Below are 19,581 nucleotides of genomic sequence, written 5' to 3'. Positions count from 1 at the left end.
CAGATGTTTTGGATTTGCAGCTAAAGAAGAAATGGTTGTTAAGTCGAAGACGTGGCTGTGAGATGAAGGAAAGCTTCTACGAATAGCACAAATTGGTTAATCGATCAAAAATCTGATACCACGCCAACGTGACACTGAGTTGATACCGGATTCGTTACCAGACCAATATAACCTTGGAACAGTTCCGGATTTTGGATCAATTAACCGACTTTCGCTATTTTGGTTCATAGGTCTATTTCTCCGAAGGTGGTACGGTAAAGGAACATTGCCATACTATACTAGTATGACAAATACCGTACCAATAGTATACCTTTATACCACACAGTATCTCCACCCGAGAAATCGACCCTTTAACATTTCCTAGGACATTATTTACAAACACCCCTTAAAGTATATCATCCACACCTTTTCTTCCGCAAAATTTCACTCTAATTTATTCAAAATAATTTCACAAAAAACTTGTTCGTTTTTTTCACGATCCATTACAGCAATTTCCATAGACACATAAGCACCTTTTGCTTCACTATAGATACAAAAAAAAATCAGAGCTCATAATCTCTAGCTTTAAGGTTTCAAAAGGTAACATTTCCTCCAGAATTTAGTTCCTCAGTTACATATAGTCTATTTTAAATATGACAAGATTTAAACAAGATTCTCTTTAATATTTTGCTGCTTAATCTGTCTGCCCACACCTATACATGATTTTATTTAACCTTTGGCATAAGAAGATACTGTGTGTATCTAAGCAATAACTTGTAAATCTTTAATGCTTAGATTTGACAGCTTTTCGCAATTGCTACCCTAACATACAAAGAGCATGCTACCGTAATGGCATTAAAGTACCATGTGAGCATGCTCTATGCCTGACAGGGTAGGAAAAAGTTTCGTACAGCCTCCACAATCTCGTTACTCTGATGATTACGTTATCAATATCAAATGAACTTGCCAAAGTAATTTTGTAGATAGTTAAATGCGTCTTTAGTCGCCAATAAAGCCAAACTTTTAAATCACTTCTTCTTCATCCGGACACTTTTTTTTGTGTGATTACCGTTCTCTACGCTGATTACCGTTCTTGGCGCGAACCATTTCGCAGTGTCTAAATTAAGCAATTTTCTATTAATTACAATAATATAATAAACCACAAAAGAAAGTCTTTACAATTTTTTATTCTCCTATTCATTTACTTGCTAAACAATAGAAGCTTCATGATATAATAGCTTTTTGAATAAAAAGGCGATGCTAAAGAAAAAAATTATAATTAAATCTTTCGATGTCATTTCGTTAATTAATTTTTCAATCCAGGCGATTTACGCTGGATGAGATCAAAGAATGAGCGGAATGAGTAAACAATTTTTTTCTAGAGAAAAAGGCATTAAATGTAATCAATAATCGATACACGTCGAACTTCTTCTTCTTCATCATCAATAATGCCTTTTGTCCATCCCTTCATGTCAAGACGTAACTTCTTCTTCTTGACTTATTTCCAAAGCAATATTTGTACTACGCGAAGGCCTTAATGTTTTCTTTCTTGTCCATATCTTCTGAGAAAAAGGTGGCTTTTGTCCTCAATTTGATCATTGATCGTGTGAATGTCAATCTGTTTGGATGTAAGCTTATCGATGGGTTAGAAAATTGATTGTTGACCAAAACAAAAGGTGATTTCGAATTTTCGAAAATGGTTTGTTTACAAGTTTGAAATGTTATTTCAAGTAATTTCGAATAAGTTCGAGATTTAATTTCGAATAAATTTGAAATGTAATTTCGAATAAGTTTAGATTGTAATTTCGAATAAGTTTGAAATCTAATTTTGAATAAGTTTGAAATGTAATTTCGAATAAGTTCGAAATGTAATTTCGACTAATTTCGAAATGTAATTTCGATTCAATTTATAAACGACAATTTGACTCCAATTCTCTAATCATCTCAATATTTCATCCCATTTTATGGCTCCTATAGCGAATGCGCTTAATCCACTTAATGCAAACATAAATATTCTATTCGTTTTTCATGCCGCAATGACTACAAACATAGTGAAAATGAATGAATAGCAAGAAAATAAATTGAATTCGCTATTCGCGCGATATTTTTCATTTGCTATACGAATGGGGCGAAACGGATAGAAAAGAAGAAGACGGAAAATACTATAGGACGTATAATTCAAGGGCAAAAGTTTTTCTTATTATTATATTTTCTTTTTACATTTTCTCTTACAATTCATTTACTCATTTTGCCAGTCCCTGATTTGGTCTGGTTGATTTTTATTGACGTTTTTGTGGTTAGAATGTTTGATAAGATAACCACTTTGACTGACCATTGGAATGATGAATGTTTTTTTGGTCTTCTTTTTTCATCCATGTTTTTGTGATACATATAAGAAAAAAAAGGGGGGATATACATCAAATAACATGAAGAACAACCATTATTCTTGTTCAAAGAAATGTCAGCGGTCGTCTTCGACACCACAAATTTATTGAAAAAATTCTTTTTTTCGTGTCCTTAATGTGCAAGAATGTTCAAAAGAATTATCGGAAGTCATTGAATGGAAAATTTTTTCTCTTGTTGTTACATCACATTTTTTGGTTCAAATTGATTTGAGGACCTCAAATATTTTTTCATTGAACTTTTTGTTATTTGTGGCTTTTGATAGATAGGGACGCAGTCAAGGATGGATAGGAGTTGGGTAAAATGGCATCTGACGTTGAAGTGGATCGAATGTCAAGCGTGTGCTCGATGTCACTTGATACTACTTTAGCACGTAGTCCTTAGTAGGGACGTAGTCTTTTGCCAGGACGTAACCCTTAGCAGGGACGCAACCCTTAGTAGGGACGTAACCCTTAGCAGGGACGCAACCCTTAGTAGGGACGTAATCCTTAGCAGGGACGCAACCCTTAACAGGATCGTAGTCCTTAACAGGAACGTAGCTCATAGCTGGGGTTGACCTCCAAAATCCGGAGCTATGAGTTATGGTACTCGAAAAGTCTAATCAAATCGCCTCGTATATTGTCACCCAACAATCGGTCAACCCACAATCAGTCTTGCATGGGTTTCAATCGATTATTACCACATTCATCCTGTACGAAGAAGTCACCACAAGATAGTCAGATCCGTAACTAACCAAACCATCCTCATCTACGACTTCATCCCCTACGAAAGCTTTCACATCTCTGCTACCATTTTATAAATATATTTCTAAGAATGTAAATAGCTTTCCTAGTCAACATCTAATTATAACTTAATTGCTTTCATTCAAGAACTTCTTTAAACTCCATTAATTATTCCGATTCCAATTACGATAATTTCAATTATATTCTGTTGTTTTCAAATAAAAGTTCCTGTATATATACACAAGAAATTCAATTTAAAGAAAACTTTCATCCTTCTTAATTAACCTTTTAGAAGAAAATAAAATGCCCTCAAGTCCTTACAAACCCACTCAATAAAAATTTTCCTACTCGTTTCTTAATGATTTTGTGGTTAATGTATCACGATGTCAAATACTTCCTTTCCATTTTCCTCATCCAGCAAATTTTTCATTACTACATTTTCATTTTGCGTCAAAAATTAGAAAATAATAAGTTGCAAAAAAAAAAACTGTTTTTATTATAGTCATCACCATCATCCATTACCCCCATCATCATCGTAGTCGTTGTACTGTATTGATTTAAAAGCTCAAGTTATAAAGATTATGAGTGATTTAATGACAGAAGCGATTTTGTATAGATTGATGTACAAAAGGGTTGGGTGTAAGCTATGTCTAACTAGAAAACCCCTTGCAGCATACAGCAGACCCAATGCAGCACGCAAATAGGTCACTCAAAGCAGTACATAGGTTGCCCAATGCACCACACAGTTTGCACAATGAACGTGAATCCAACGAACTGTTAGAACTCTCAATTCCCCTTTCAATGATCCCATCAAACACGACTGTCCAATAACATTCAGTACCAAATGTTCCAACCATGTTGCTCCCAGATGCTACACTCCTCGTAATGTACCAAAATGAATGTGAATCGCTCTGTTGAATATAAAATTATGCGCAATAAAAAAAAAGAGAAATGCGAAAGGTTAGAATAGGGAGAAGCAAAAGCACGGAACAGCTAAGTGATTGTCATAAGACGATTAAGCAGTGGAACGTACACTACACAATAGTGGTATAGAAAATCAGCTCATAATTTTACTTCTATAAATAGATTTTTTTTTCTTTTCCTTTTCTTTGCTATGTTGTTGATATTCCATTCAAGCCTTTCCGTTCACTTTGATTCCTTTATTATATACCGTATACGTGAGTGAGTCACAATTGCTTCAAAGAGTTATGGAATAGTAAATATATATTTGTAAACATTTTTTTCGTGTGTCTGTCAAATATAGAATGGATTATAGCACCACGCAGAAGTATGTATACAAACATTTGAATGGAAATTAGTGTGGCGTTGCCCTTGAAAAATTTTCTTTCCTTTTTTACTGTCGTAAAATTTATGCAGCGAAAAAAAGAAAATCTCATCAGTATTGATGGAACTTCCTTCTTCATTATTCGTCGTCGCTTTTGCTATGTGTGTCTATATATGCAGGAAAAAAGTGCTTTGGAATTTAATGATTCTCATAATTATTATGATAATATATAAAATTGTATTAAATAGCCACCACTAGGCAGCCATCAGTCTAGAAATAAAATTCAATGTGAATGAGAAATGAGCCTCATCAAAAGAACATTTTTATTATCAAGAAAAATCAATGAAGGAAGAGAGAAAGAACTGAAACTTTCACATTTTTTTTATGGATGAGCTTTTTACAACATACTACTGCGAGAGATAAGATGAAATGTTGTATTTAGAGGGGAATCTAATATTATTCGTAATTTTCACTTTAATACAGTGTTTCTCAAGCTTTGTTGCGCCACGGGACACCTTGGTGGTATGCGTCGATCAAAACCGTACTAAGTAAACGGTTCATTGGTAGTATGCGTCGACCAAAACCATACAATGTACACTGCTCATTGGTGATATGCGTCGACCGAAACCGTACAAAATATTCGGTTCCTTACATTTTTCGACAACTCAGCGACACCCCTGTTTGCAACAGCACGCAGTTTGGACAACACTGCATCAAATTGAGGTAACCAAGGCATGAGAATAGGAAAGGAAATGTCAATGAATTTTTATGACTCCTTCAAGAAAATTTAATATATTTCTTTTTATGTGATTGGCCTATTTTCGTCTTACGAACATCAAAGTGAAATGTTGTTGCTTAGATATATTCAATTTTGAAAGGGACATGAATGAAATAAACATTCTATTAGTACATTTATTCAACTTTTCATTAAATTATGTGTACTAAGGTTCATTTAAAGCTATTTTTGAAAATGTTTTTGAGCTTTATTGGAATTTAATGAATATAAATTGGTATAGAGTCATTCGTTTATAGTTGAAAGGTTCTTTTAAATTTAGTATCGAATATAAAAATTTGATAGTTTATCTAAATTATTGGGTTTATTTCGTATTTTGATGAATTATGGGATATAGGATCATCAAATTTAGGGGAATGTCATTAATACTATTCTTAGTTCTTACATTCGAAATCCAGTAAAATTCTAGTCATTCCCAGTTACAGTGAATAATTCATAGATAAGATTGCAAGGAATCAACAAATAGAGTAAATAAGGCATTCAGTCTATTAATTTGTGTATGTTAAAGGATTTTGTCATTTAACCGTTTTTTGGATTTTAAATTGTCCCCAATTTTCAAATGGAAGTTCAAAATTTGAACTTGAAAATCACGTGTTTTTGTTTATAAAACAAAAAATCAATAATTTCAGTATTTAAACGTTATTTTAAGCTTTATAAATATAATATTGGCCATTATTTCAATGTCACGAAACTAATGGAACATATCCATACTCTATAATATACAAATTCACAAGAATTTGTTAAAAAACTGACAACTTACCTTTCCTTATGTCTGAAATCCCATGTGAATACTCAAATCTTATATCTACTAGCTTTTAAACTCCTGAAACTTAAATTCCAACAAACATATCAGCTTAAGACACATGCTCCTTCCATTCCAACACCGCATTTCCTTAAATTTCCATACAACGATGTAAAAAAAATCCAGTTTGAAATTCTAATATTATGCCAATCAAAATTTCAAAATCTCTTCACTGCATAATGTATAACTCATGAGCAATAAATCTTGTAAAATAACAACGTTTTTTTCTTCCATCCCCAATATTAAAGTCGAAAAGCATTTTCCCATCAAAACTTGATAAAAGCGAGTATTCATGCCTAAAAATCATGAATGAAGTAAATGGAGCAATCTTTGGACAAAAAAGTTTAAAACAACAAACACACAAAAAGAAATTTTTTTTCCATTATGCTTTCCTATCAGGACACATTTTTCACCAAATCATCCTTCAGGCAATGTCATCAAAAGCGCGTAACATATTCGAAAATTCTCACCGCAAGAATCCAATAAAAATTCTCAGAATCTCACTTGAGATTTAATGATGAAAACCCCCCTCTAGTGTTATAAAAGATTAAGAGTGTTACTAGAGATACAAACATAATAGAAAAGGAAACAAAAGTGTAGGGGAGCTGACGAAAAGATATTATCTACAAAGTCATTAAATGTACAGAAAAAAACTAGTATATTGGGTAGAAAAGTGATGTGGATATATTCACACCAAACCATTCACACCATCCTTGTGGATATGTCAAGCCTTAGTCGATCTTTGGTCAAGCCTTAATTGGAATATTTGAGGATTTTAAGCTAGATGGATTAGCTAAGCTGTGTTTGACATCTAGTTACGGTATTTTACAAGTGAAAGCTGAGCTAACCATACCCAAAATCTAAGCTCGAGTAGAACAGGCCCTGACTATTCGACCTTATATCTAATAACAAACTTGACATTTGTGCAGCTTGCCTTATAATGTACATTTGCCTTATAAGACAAGTTGCACAAATGTCATAATTGCAAATGTCATAATGGCAAGTTGAACAAATTTCAAGTTTGTAACTAGTCTTCTTATTGTAGTCTTTTCTAGACGAGAATCTGGTCTTCAATAGAATGGTACTGATTGAATACGAAAAACTTGAAGTGTCTACGATGTCTGGTTAATATGTTATTGTGTATACTAGCTTGTTTGCTTTCTTGCTTGCTTACAGAAAGTGAATTTCACTATTTTCTCAGCGAAGCCTCAAGGCTTAAATTATGTAACGCTAAGGAGTAAAGGGGGTGAGGGGATGCAAATTGTGGTTCATGTTACGGTAGGGTTGCGTTGTGGGAGGGTGTGGCTGAAGTACGTCGACATGATATCGCAAATAGAAATAAAAACTTGTCTATAATTTAGTCACAATATCGTCAAATATCGTCAAGATTTCCTTTCCAAGATACAGCATGTCCTCCTAGATGAGATTTACAAATGGTATTTTAAGCATTACGTAGATTCCAAACATTCACTAAACCATTTTCAAGTCTATTTTGTGATTATGATGTAAATTCCAAGGATAATTTTTCTGCAATAGAATATGACCTACCATTACGCCCAAGTTCCCATAAAATGCATAAAAGCTGCCTTTTTCCAATTCCGAATACGGTGTGTGAATATAAAAATAATATCTATGGTGTATAAAATTTTATTTTAATTAAGAGAACGAACAAAAACTTTTTTTTTATGTGTGAATTCTTCTTTACATTTTATGCAAAAACTTTTTCAGTTCTGACGTCATTAGAGGCACTGAAAATGAAGGCAAAAAAAAAGAATTTCGTTGTTCCTTTATTTTTTTGTGCACACTTCCTTGTAAAAATGCAAAATTATACATAATAATTCGTGTATGTGTTATATGACAATGAAGTACATCATAATGGTCGCTCATAGTCATAAGTAAGAATGAGGATGGGCTTTTAGCTCTCATCACATTTACAATTTCATGTGATAAAAAAATATGGTAACAACAATAAGAAAATTGTCACATTTTTGTAAGAAGAAAGAGCGGCACATTTAATGGCTTATGCTATATATTCCCCAGGCAAGTGAGAGTTTTATGAGCAAATAGCGTTCTGGCATTAATACCAGAAAAAAAAGGAAAAGAGTGTTTATATCTATGGCTATATATGTATATGAAATGAGAATGAATAAAAAGACATAGAGAAAAATGGAGAGTATGAGGAAAGACAGAGAGAGAGAGACAGAGAGAGGAATAAGATTTATGATTTATGATCATGGCTCACATTTAATGGGTTTTTATGCTTCATCTTCCTTAACTTTTCCTCCTTTTATTTTTTTGCTGCTGTTTGCCTTTATATACCTTCTTATCACTAATGCTGTATATTTTTTTTACTTCCATTTCTCCAGGGCTCAGCATTCCGATGCCTCAAAACAGGTGAACCGATTGATATTGTGCTAGAAATTGCAGCCCGCGAAAGTGGCGTCCCAATTGGTGATATTTTAGAGAATTTACCAGCCGAATTATCCGTATGGGTCGATCCAGGCGAAGTATCATATCGTATCGGTGAAAAGGGAGCGGTCAAAGTAAGTAGTTCTACCCACCCACATCCCACTTATCCATTGCACACGTACATACATCTCTAAATAATGATGATGATGATGCAATTGATAACCTTGAACTTTTTTCTGCTTCCTATCTCGCTCATTCACACATTCATACTCTTTATAGATCCTTTACTCCGAACAAAAACATGATTCGCCTGACGATAATAATGCGGATCGTGAAGTAACATCAACATTCAATCCAGAAGCCCAATGCTTTCGTCCAATAGAGATATTAAACTCATCATTGAATGGTTTAACATTGAGTCCAAAAGGCTCACCAAATGACTCATCGCCAACATCATCGATAAGTCCAATGTATAAGAATAATAGTCCATCGGGCAATAATGGATCGACAACAACAACAACATCATCAACATCAGCAACATTCCTTGGACGTACACAAGAGCCAGTTCTATTTACGACTGCGACATTTGCACAAACGAAATTCGGCAGCACAAAATTGAAGAATAATTCGAAACGCACCAACAGGTATGTGTGTGAATGTAATTTATGGATTTTTTTCCTTTCTTCTGTTTTTTTGTTTTTTTTTGGGGGAGCTTTTTGATAGCATTCACCTAGCATATGACACGACAAAATTTATTTCCCAACATTGTTAGTTCTTTCTCCCAATTCTCAAAAAAGTTGTTTTATACATTTTATGTCACTACGATTGAGAAATGGTTCGGAAGTTATTGCATCAAGGTGATTTGAGCGCTTTTCTGTGTATTACTTACTTCGCTGGCCGTACAGATCAAGTGTGATCGATGGCCTTCCTCGGTCGGCGCTTGAAGGTCGGTGGCTACCGCTTGCCAATTACCAACTCCAAGTGTGACACTATCTCTATTGACAGCTTCTTTCAATGAGTTCTTTGGAATACGGCACGATCTCTTTCTGTATATTATACTGATGGTGATGACTTGATCGACTAAGTATAAAATTGTTTAAAATGATTGATTTTGAGGCAATTAATTCAGGATATGCCTTGTTTATACTAGATATTGTTTACAAATAAAATGTTACAAAGTTGCAGACACAAAGCTTAAAATAGTTAGTCGTAAATTTAAATTGAAGTTCAAATCGTATTTATAATAAGTGAAATTAGGGTTTTCATCAAGTATGCGGAACTGATCAATTAGATTTGTATCGATGTTGATCAGTTAAACCAGTGTTGACCAATCTTGCCATGATAATCTTGGTGCTAGGCCTCGAAAGAAACCAGGAAACAGCACAGGGCATACAATTTATGACATTTTCAAAAAGGGTTGTAGGAACACTAGTGTGCTGCGACACACAGTTTGGTCAACATTGAGTTAAACCTTAATCTTTGTGTGCATTTGCATTCATCAAATGTCCTCAATTAATGATAGTAACTTGCGGTAAATAGGAACGGTAAACTAATTGCTCTAAATTCACTAACAGTCCAAAATCACGCTTTCAAGAGCTTGATCTCCTAAAATATGTTAGTTAAGCATGTTCGACTGTGTGCTGTCAATTTGCTCTGTTCTTGAGACCATGCTGTTTTCCTGCTAGCAATTGTTCTTAATGCACAAAACCTTGTTTGATTAAAAACATGAAAAATTGGGCAATTCCATTTAACCGTTGATCAGGGACGTATCCTGGGATGGTTGATTCGGTTCAAACCCCTTCTTTCCTTTCTGGACATCCTTAAATTCAAAACCTCCTAATTTAGGAAGTGAATGGCCTCCATATTACTCAAATACCAAACAAAGTGTGTGTAAAGTCACCATTTCATCCAAAAAACAAGCTTAAAGAAGAACAGAAGTGACAAAAAATTAGTTCAGTTTAAAGATAATGTTATGTATGATTGGTGTGATAAGATAAGAGTAGATAGACTTCGCACACACTAAATATTACACTACTATACTACATAATATTGCGCGTTAATGTGAAATACGCATTATATGGAACAAGAAGACGGTTAAAAAAAAAACGAAGAGATATAGGTAATGGCAATGTAAACGGAGACATAACAAGAGTGCTACGACGAGATATAGTAGCGTAAAAAAAATATGAATTATATACTGTCACATGGCGTATAGCACGAAAAAAAAATACGTCATGTACTGACACTATCTATGTCTAATATTACATCGTCAGTAGACATATACCTTGTTTTTTTCTGTCAAGGTACGACTTTTTGTGTACCACTAATCGATGTTTTGCTACAAAAAAGGAACAACACAAAGCAAAATATATATATATTATTGTCACATTGAATTAGTCTAATTTACATGACGTTAAAATGAAATCACAATCAATTGTCGTCGATCGTATGGCTTCTCGTAACAATTGACATGCGTCTGCTAATCAATCACTTTAGAATGACTTGAACGAATACAGTAGCAAGTATTAAAAGAATATTTTTTGATGTGGATTTGAAAGTGAAATTATTTTCTATAGTCTCATGCCTGCTTATTTTTGCCCTTTTTTCCAAAAATAACATAGAATTCGTCAGAATAATTTTAATAAATATTTCAAAATGCCTCGAAGACTTAGAAGGATTTGAATTTTATTGAATGAACTTTGAAAACAGAGTTGTTAAGGATCTTCAAGGGCGATGCAAGGCTTAAGGGTGTCAGCCATTTGGAATTCATATAGATTTTATAGTAGGCAGCCATTTAGAATCCGCATAGACTTCATGAGGTCTCCTCATAGCTTTGTGTCGCTCGGGCTTCAAGATCCCGAATTGCCCACCATGTTCACTAATGCACCGCCATATTGGTGTAAAGAAAGATGCTGCCCTGACGGCAATTTCGACCTTTTTTCTTTTTCACGGAAAAAAATGAAGTTTGCCGCATTGCGCTTCTCGGAGATTTGATAAAAAAAACTGACATTCGTTTGCACCATTGGTGTGAAACTGATTGAATCCATGACTAAGAAGTGGCATAAAGCTCTTTTATAAGCTGCCTACATTTATCCATAAAGCCGTCAAACATACCCGAACAGACATGATGCAATCGATTTCATTTTTTGTCGTAAAAATTGGCCGACATCAACCGATGTGTGGCTGCCAGAGTAGTTTCTAGTCTTGTCGTAAACGAGACGCTCTGGTGACTTCAATGTGCTGCACAAGATACTAAACATCTGGCACGAAAAACCAATGAGAATAGCACTAATCGATTACTGACTTCGATGGACGTACAGATCAACTGTGGTCAATGGCTTTCACCTGCCAATTGCCAATGCCAAATGCAATACTGCAATATATAGACAGCTTCCTTCCACGAGTTCTTTGGTACACAACGAATCAGTTAATCGATCAAAACTCAGTCCTCAAGCTGATGTGACTCTAACTTGATTCTCGGATTCGGTTTAAATTCGATATCATGTGAGAATCATGACAGCCTGGTGCCAGATTTTGAATTTCTCAACCGATTTGTTCTATTTGGGTAAAGCATTTCACAAAAATGGAAACTGTTGACTCAAATTAAATGGTGAACATTGCACATCACATTTTTTTCAAGCCTATATCTACGTCAATTTCAAAACAAAACGAGGATTTCAAATCGAACACATTATCTACGTTAATTTTGTGTAATGACAACCCAAAATAAATCTTATCGGTTCAGATAATTCCATATCTTATCTTCCTATATTCAAATTATTACGTAGTTGGAGCGTGAAAGGCATGAGACACAAAACTAGATCCAAAAAAAGATGAAAATCTGTTTCGTAAAATAAGAATTCAATTTTGGAAAAGCTGAAAAAATCTTCTTAGTTAGCTCATCAAATAAATTGCCTCTTTCGCTCCGGTTCCAGCAACAACAATCATACATCGAATAATTTCCATAACAAAAAATTAAGGAAAATATTTTCGACCTTCTTCAATTTTTATTTATAGTCGTTCATATTTAAACATTGTAACCTTGAATTATATGAAACAATAAGCGTATGTCGAATATTTTTATTGTTCCTACCTTATTTACCGTGCCTCACCATTTCTCCTTCTTTCCCATCATTCAATTGATTAATCGATTTTTTTCCTTTGGCTTTGTACTATATGCGCCATAAGCTCGTGCCAGGCTCAAAACAATATTATAACTAAATTGTGTTGTACATGTTATAAAGGAAAAGAATAATTTTCGTTTTTTTTATAAAGCATAAAAGGAGAAAAGAAGAAGCATAAAGAAAAGAAAGAGCTTTTATAGCTGTCTGCAAAAACTTTTTCGTCGCATCATTTTCGTCATCGTATAATATACAGTAAAAGCGCACAAATATCGCCTTAGGATGTTAATTACACTTGAATAATTTTCTAATATTTCTCATTTTTTTTTTCAAATAATTTTGGGGTGTGCCGATGGACAATGGAGTCTATTGTTGATTGGTTTGGAGGATTATTATTCAAATTAATTGATTAAATTTGATATTGGATCTGAAATAATTGGTGCAAAAGTGGATAGCTTGAAATTTGGCTAATTGTATGTGTAGGGATGACTAACAACATCCAGATTACGTTGGTCGTAGTTATAACTAGACATACAACCCCTAACAGGCAAAGAGCATACTTTTATGATACAAATTTTATAACAAAAAAAAAAAAAAAAAAAAAAATACCAAAAGACCACTAAAATACCTAAAAGCGGTCTCTTTGCCTGTTAGGTCAAGGTATTATTGAAAATCACGATGCGGCAAAGCTCATTTCTCGCCCTAAAATAGGCCATCATGGCATCCTTATGTCTTGCATCCAGTTTGATGACGTAACGATTCCCTGATAACTAAATTGAGTTACAGGGGTTACTGAAATGTTTAATATAACCTCGGTGATGCTAACATCTTGGAATTAATATTAAAAACCTTAATTAAATGCAATAGAACTAGGGTTTTCAATTCCGAGTTGGAATTATATATAGTTCCGGTTCAATTTCTAAAGCATTCAGTGCAATTTATGTCAGGTCAACCCCCATAATTCAGTACAGTGTATTCCGAATCCTTCCTCATTCCTCCTTGGGGCTGAAATTCTAGCTAACCTAATAAAAAATTGTCTGTTGGCACACCCACACACAATAAATTTTTGGGCATATTTATAGTGCTGAGGGATGAAAAAAATAAATAAGAAGTTTCTTAATTTTTCTTGAAAATTTGTTTTTCTTTTTGTTTAATTCAACTTCCAATCTCTTCTCGTATCTCATTTATTATATCTTCTTCTTTATTTTTTTATTTCATATTTTTTCATTTTTTTATTTATTTTTATTCTCGTCCATTCTTCATGCTTTTACTGCGTCTTAACATTGGCGATAAAAAGCAGGATGTCGCCTACGGAATTCTCGAACTATATTAAACAACGTCAACAAATGCAGCAACATAACAATCATTATAATCATCATCAATCGAATAATCATCATCAGAATATGTTTGGTGCAATTGGCTCTGTCTCACCTGCACGATCGATCTCACCAAATCCAATGACATTACAAATGACAAATGACTCGTCCATGCACCAAAATCCATTCGTATTTCCATCAAATGGATTTAATGGCTTAAACATGTATCAATCGTTTGGTAGTCCACGTAACATGTTTGATGGATTGAATGGTAGCGGTAATGGTAATTATAATCAGTTCAATGGCAATAATGATCCATTATTATTCACACCTGGTAAAAGTTCATCATTTATGGATCAACAATCAAATTATTGCAAGATTCCGTCACAACAGCAACAACAACAAAATTCTCAATCACCATTAAATGCGACATCACCACAGGCGTCAACAACAATTACAAATGGAAGCTCTAATAATGTTGGTGCAATCGGTACATCAGTTACATCCAATCAACAACAACAGTCTGATAACAAATTGTTAGACGGCATGAATTCATTCTATAGTAACAATACAAATCCATCATCTTATCAGCATCATCTCTTGGTCGCCAATTAAGATGATTCTTAATTAATATGAAACATGCTGATCTTCAATATAACGGATTTATACCCCCAGACACTAAAAAATACATACAGACACAACACATATGAGACGGAATAATAATAATAATATAACAAAATGGACAACACACTGATATATTGATTGATATACATGATATATTTATATATACATAGTGAAATTTTGTTCTTTTTTTTATAATATATAATTAGACATATTTCTTTACCTTTATCTTAGTCAAATTAAATCACGTTGATAGTCATGAATTATTAGTCTTTTCGATTTTTTTTTTATACGCAAGGATTTTTTTGTAATTTTTATTTTTTTTTGATATTTGTTTATTTTTGTTATGATGAAAAAAAAAACATAGAAATTTTCCATAATATATGTATATTTTTACGTTAATTAATAAAATATTGTTGATGGTTAGAATGTGTAAATTATCTTTAGTTTATAGTTTCCTCGTGAACGCATGAGTTTAATTGAAAATATTTCAATATAAAAAAAAAACAATAAACTTATTTCGAATCGATGAAAATTCAACGGACAAATTTTAGTTTAAATTGATTTTTCGCTTCTTTTTAAAATGAAGCGAAAGATTTTGCATCAAAATTATGAATTCATCTCAAAATGATGCAAACAATTTTGCATCCCAAAATGAAGTAAACTATTTTGCATCTCAAAATAGACGCAAAAAAATAAAAGATGCAAAACTCTCTCGCTTCACAACCAAGCTTTTTTGATAAAAACGACGTTTGTACATTCGATAATTATAATTTTTAAACGATTCAAAGCTTTTAATGATTCAAAAGAACTTGAATCAAGCGAAAAGCTCGGTAAAATTACGAAAAATAAATTAAATTAAAAGCTGAAAATTTTTGCTTCTTTTTTACGACTTCGAGAAAAATTTAAACTAAAACTAACCGTTATGAATAACTTTTGAAATATCTCCAAAAACTCATGTCTTGTATTTCATATAGTAATTATCACTACGAAAAAAAGGAAGAAGAAGATGAAAAAAAAAACAAATCCGTGATGTTTTTGTACGATTTTTATTCTTATTTTTATTACTTTTGTATCAATTATTATAATTATAATTAAAATGATGAAGACGAAATATATTTTTGTTACGCAAAATGAATCCTTTGATATACATATATTAATAAAAAAAAGCTTTTTTTACGATATAAAAAAAACTACATATTAATTAATTATAATATATGATGATTATGAAAATGGTAATGACGACATTGAGTTCACTTTTTTACATGCATTATTGAATAATATTAATAAAAAAAAATATAATATGAATGAGAAATATACACATATAAAATACATATTAAATTATGTGAATCTAATTTTGTTTAGATAAATTAATAAAAATTTTTAATTCTTTTTTAATTTTGTGAAACAAAAAAAAATAATATAAAAAATTTTATTTTTCTATGACATGTCACTAAATAAATAAAATAGAAGAAAAAAATAGTAAAAATTTATAGATCAAAAAAAAAGAAAATAAATAAATAAATTAAATTAAAAAAATATATATATTTCCACATACATAATATCCAACAAAAAAACAAAAAAAATAATAATAATAATAATATACAGTAACATTGGTCAATCCACAAAAAGGGTTCATTTTTGAGGTTGCCGAGGGTTAATAGCCATCCCGGGGGTTACCGACTCACTAAAAATGAGTTTCTGCTCCCAATAGCTGTAATACGTTCATACAACTGTCCTAGAATAGAGGAATAAAATTTCTCTCCTGCCCACATGGTATGAGTTGCTCGGAAAGACAGTCTGATGGGTGTTTTCTTTGAGATTTCCTTTTGTGTCATCATCAAGATTCTGTCGTAGGTTGCTTATTGATAAATGTCTCAAGCCACATCATTTGGTGAAGTATAGTTCTTGATGCATGCTTGATATCTGGTCCTCTTTTTAATGCCCACACATACTGCATTGATAAAAATGAATGAAAATTTGTTATCTTAACAAGTCATGCAGTCTACTTTAGGGACTTAAAGCTTAATCCGATTTTGTTTCTTAAAATACATTTCAGGGCTTTAAATTTTTTATTTTTTTTTTATGTTGAATTTATCAGTCGAGTGCAGTCTTAAATAATGTTAACAGGCTCTCGAGAGATTACTTTGCTTAAATAGAATAGTTCAGTGTGCTCTCGATTGTTGCTCTCAGCTTACTGTTTACATGAGAGAACGTTCTTTGCCTGCAAGGTAAAATTGGATGTTGAACTTGAAATTTAAAAAGTTCAAGGTCAGTGTCGTTGCAAATCTAAGTAAGATGATAATTTGCTTGAGCTTTTTGTTGGGGGTTTTGCTTTATTTTGGCTTCTTTTAGCTATAATTCCACAAATTTCCTGGGTTTGTATCAAAATGTCGACTTCAAGTTGACATTCATGTTCATTTCGAGCTCTGCATTATGTCCTAATAATAATTCCAAGGCAGACAACGAGCATGCTCACACTATGATGACATCACGTCTGTCAAGGACATTATATTGTGCAGCAAAGGTCATGGTCATGGTCGTGTTGTAAATTGCCGAATCTGGGCCAAATCGGATCTCAACATTGCTTTCCTCCTGTTTTAGCTGAATACAAAGCTTTGCCTCTACAAAGCTAAAGAAATACAAATTACTAACAGACAGGAACTAAACCGTTGTCCTCATAAATAATAGGATTATAGCTTTATATTTAAACGATGTCAAGACTCAAACACTCATTTGTCAATTTTTTTAAAATTGCACAATGAATAATAAAATATTTCAGAGGAGTGTTTGAGCCTTGAACGATGTTGAATGCTTCGGAGGAGGCCATATTGACCTATATAACATCCTTTAGATACCGAAAAATGAATTAAATTTTAAATTGACTTGAAAAGCTTTTATCTACTGGAGTGGATGAGCAGAGTGGAGAGCTGGGGCATCGAGGCATATATAGGAGAATCTGCCAGTGCGGAAGTAAGGTCAATTTGGTCTAGTGGTTAGAGAACAAAGTGAATATCTGTGTCACTTGTTTGTGAAGACTTGGGTTCGATTCCCACTATAAATCAGTCTCTTAACCATTATGAAGAGCAGTGATTTCCAAACTGTGTGCGTCCAAAATACCATGAACACTACCCTGGATGCGGATTCGATCTTGGTTTACCTCCAAAATAAGCCAGTTAACAAATAAGTTTGGACAACACTGATAAAGAGTGTTGTCGATATAACAAGACTTCGTACAATGCTGACTTCTTACAATGCTCATACCTTTACGTCTACTTGAGGACAACATCATCGACACATTGTGACCTGGCTATGCAATCAACCATTATATTCCTGTCAAGTGATCGAAGTTGAGTCGAGTTTATATGGAGTTGAGTCCAAATCAAGTCAAGTCCAACTTAAGTTGTTTCGATTCTATAATAAACCGAGTTGTCATCGAGCTCTGTTCCCTGTCGAGGTAGTGCAAAGTGTTAAAAATACAAAAACTCGAGTTTTTCACGTAAAAACTTGGTGAAAACTTCACTAAAACTTCAGAAACTCTCCAAAAAAAAATTCATAATCTGCTTACGATAAATCTTCACAAAAAGCTTAAAAAACTTCCATAGAAACACACTCCCATTCATAGATAAACTTTCCCAACAACTCTGTCCAAACCTACAAGCATTCCCTTTCAAAAAAAAAGTAAATTATCCTTCATTCCTTCCTATGATGTTAAAATACTTCCATAAAAATTGCTAATATCCACATGAAAAAAAACATATAAAAAGATTTAAATTTACCCACAAAAATAACATTGCAAGCATATTCAAAAAAAAAAAAAAAGTTTTTTTAAATGTCAAACAAAGTTTCATAGAAAAATAAGATTGAGAATTATATTCATGAAAAAAAAAATAAAAAATTTCTTTCTATATTTAAAAAAAATTTTTAGAAAATTTAACAACAAAAAAAATTCAAAAAAAAAATCTTCATTGCGATGACAAGAAGATGAAATTTTCAAAAAAAAAAAAAAGTATATTTATAGTATAATCTTACAAAAAAAAAAAAAAATGATAATGAGGAATGATGATCGTAGCGTAAATGAAATCAACAAATTTAACCATTTTTTCTATTTTTGATATAAATAAAAAATGAAAAGTAAAAAATAAAATAAAAAAAAAAGTATTTTAAAAACCAAAAATGACAAAAAAAAAAATATTTTTGATTACATTAGTGAGATGCAATGATGAAAAAATACAAAAAAAAAAAAAAACTATATTACAAATTGTAATTCGTTCATTTAATCTGGATGGCGTTAGTGAAAATTTCGTGCTAACATTTATAAAATGCTTCATTACGCCAACCAATTAATCGCTTTAATATTAAAGGAGAAATGAAATTTCATAAAAAACATTTTTTATATATAAAAAAATTTCAAAAAAACAAAAAATTGTGAGAGAAAAGAACAAAAAAATTCGACTTTTTTCTATTAGAAATTGCTTAGATTTAATTACGACAAGAAAATAAAAATTTATTAATATTTAATATATTATATGAAGAATAATGATGAACATTTTACCACAAACTTTTCCCTCGACAAATCGGTTCCTTTTCGCACATTTTATTGCTATTTTTATGGCAGGAAAGAAGAAAAGTTCTGTAATTATGAAGGTTTGATTTTTTAATAAATTATTCTCAATAACCTTGAATGCTGCTGATTCGTAATCTTAATTTTAGAAGTGAATTTCTGCTTTATTAATTCGTTTATGTCTTTTAAGGAAATTTGCTAAATTAACTGAATTTGTTGAATTTTTTTTGTGAATTTTGCGAAAAATTTTATTTTACATTCTTGGTAAATTGACTCCGAGCGACACAAATGAGAATGCATGAAGGTGGAAATGAAGAATCCAGTAGCTCAGTGAAGCTTCCATTTAACATCCATTTGATGAGGTTTGATAAAGCTTTTAAAAGCTCAATGGAGAAGTCACTTCATCTGTGTCGCTCGGGTTGATGAAATTACGGAAATTATGCTAACTTGATAAGCTGAATCACGGTTTATTAAGAGTTATTTCATGCATACAGTCCTTAAATAGAAATGACATTGTGTGGCTTGAGTTTTTGGATTAATTTAAGGATTTTATTTCAAGTTTGATG

The 19,581-nt window shown here is 32.4% G+C and overlaps 1 protein-coding gene across 4 annotated transcripts in view; it reads left to right on the top strand.

The window, feature by feature from the left end:
- Positions 1 to 15,695, top strand: part of LOC139087039 (protein Tob1-like) — a 125,261-nt gene extending 109,566 nt beyond the window's left edge. For 3 of the 4 annotated variants that reach the window (XM_070635729.1, XM_070635728.1, XM_070635730.1), the window contains exons 3-5: positions 8,351 to 8,527; positions 8,673 to 9,037; positions 13,812 to 15,687. In XM_070635729.1, coding sequence (XP_070491830.1) covers positions 8,351 to 8,527; positions 8,673 to 9,037; positions 13,812 to 14,445 — 1,176 coding nt within the window. In that variant the 3' untranslated portion in view covers positions 14,446 to 15,687. Of the gene's footprint in view, positions 1 to 8,350; positions 8,528 to 8,672; positions 9,038 to 13,811 lie in introns of all 4 variants that reach the window. The other variant, XM_070635731.1, reaches the window with a different exon arrangement.
- The last annotated feature ends 3,886 nt before the right edge of the window (positions 15,696 to 19,581 follow it).

The sequence above is a fragment of the Chironomus tepperi genome, unplaced genomic scaffold (assembly GCF_022539635.2).
Source record: "Chironomus tepperi strain 1889 unplaced genomic scaffold, CSIRO-AGI_Ctep_v1 contig_93, whole genome shotgun sequence".
Lineage (NCBI taxonomy): Eukaryota > Metazoa > Arthropoda > Insecta > Diptera > Chironomidae > Chironomus > Chironomus tepperi.
The sequence above is the reverse complement of the archived record's forward strand: the minus strand, read 5'-3'. Positions and strand labels throughout refer to the sequence as shown.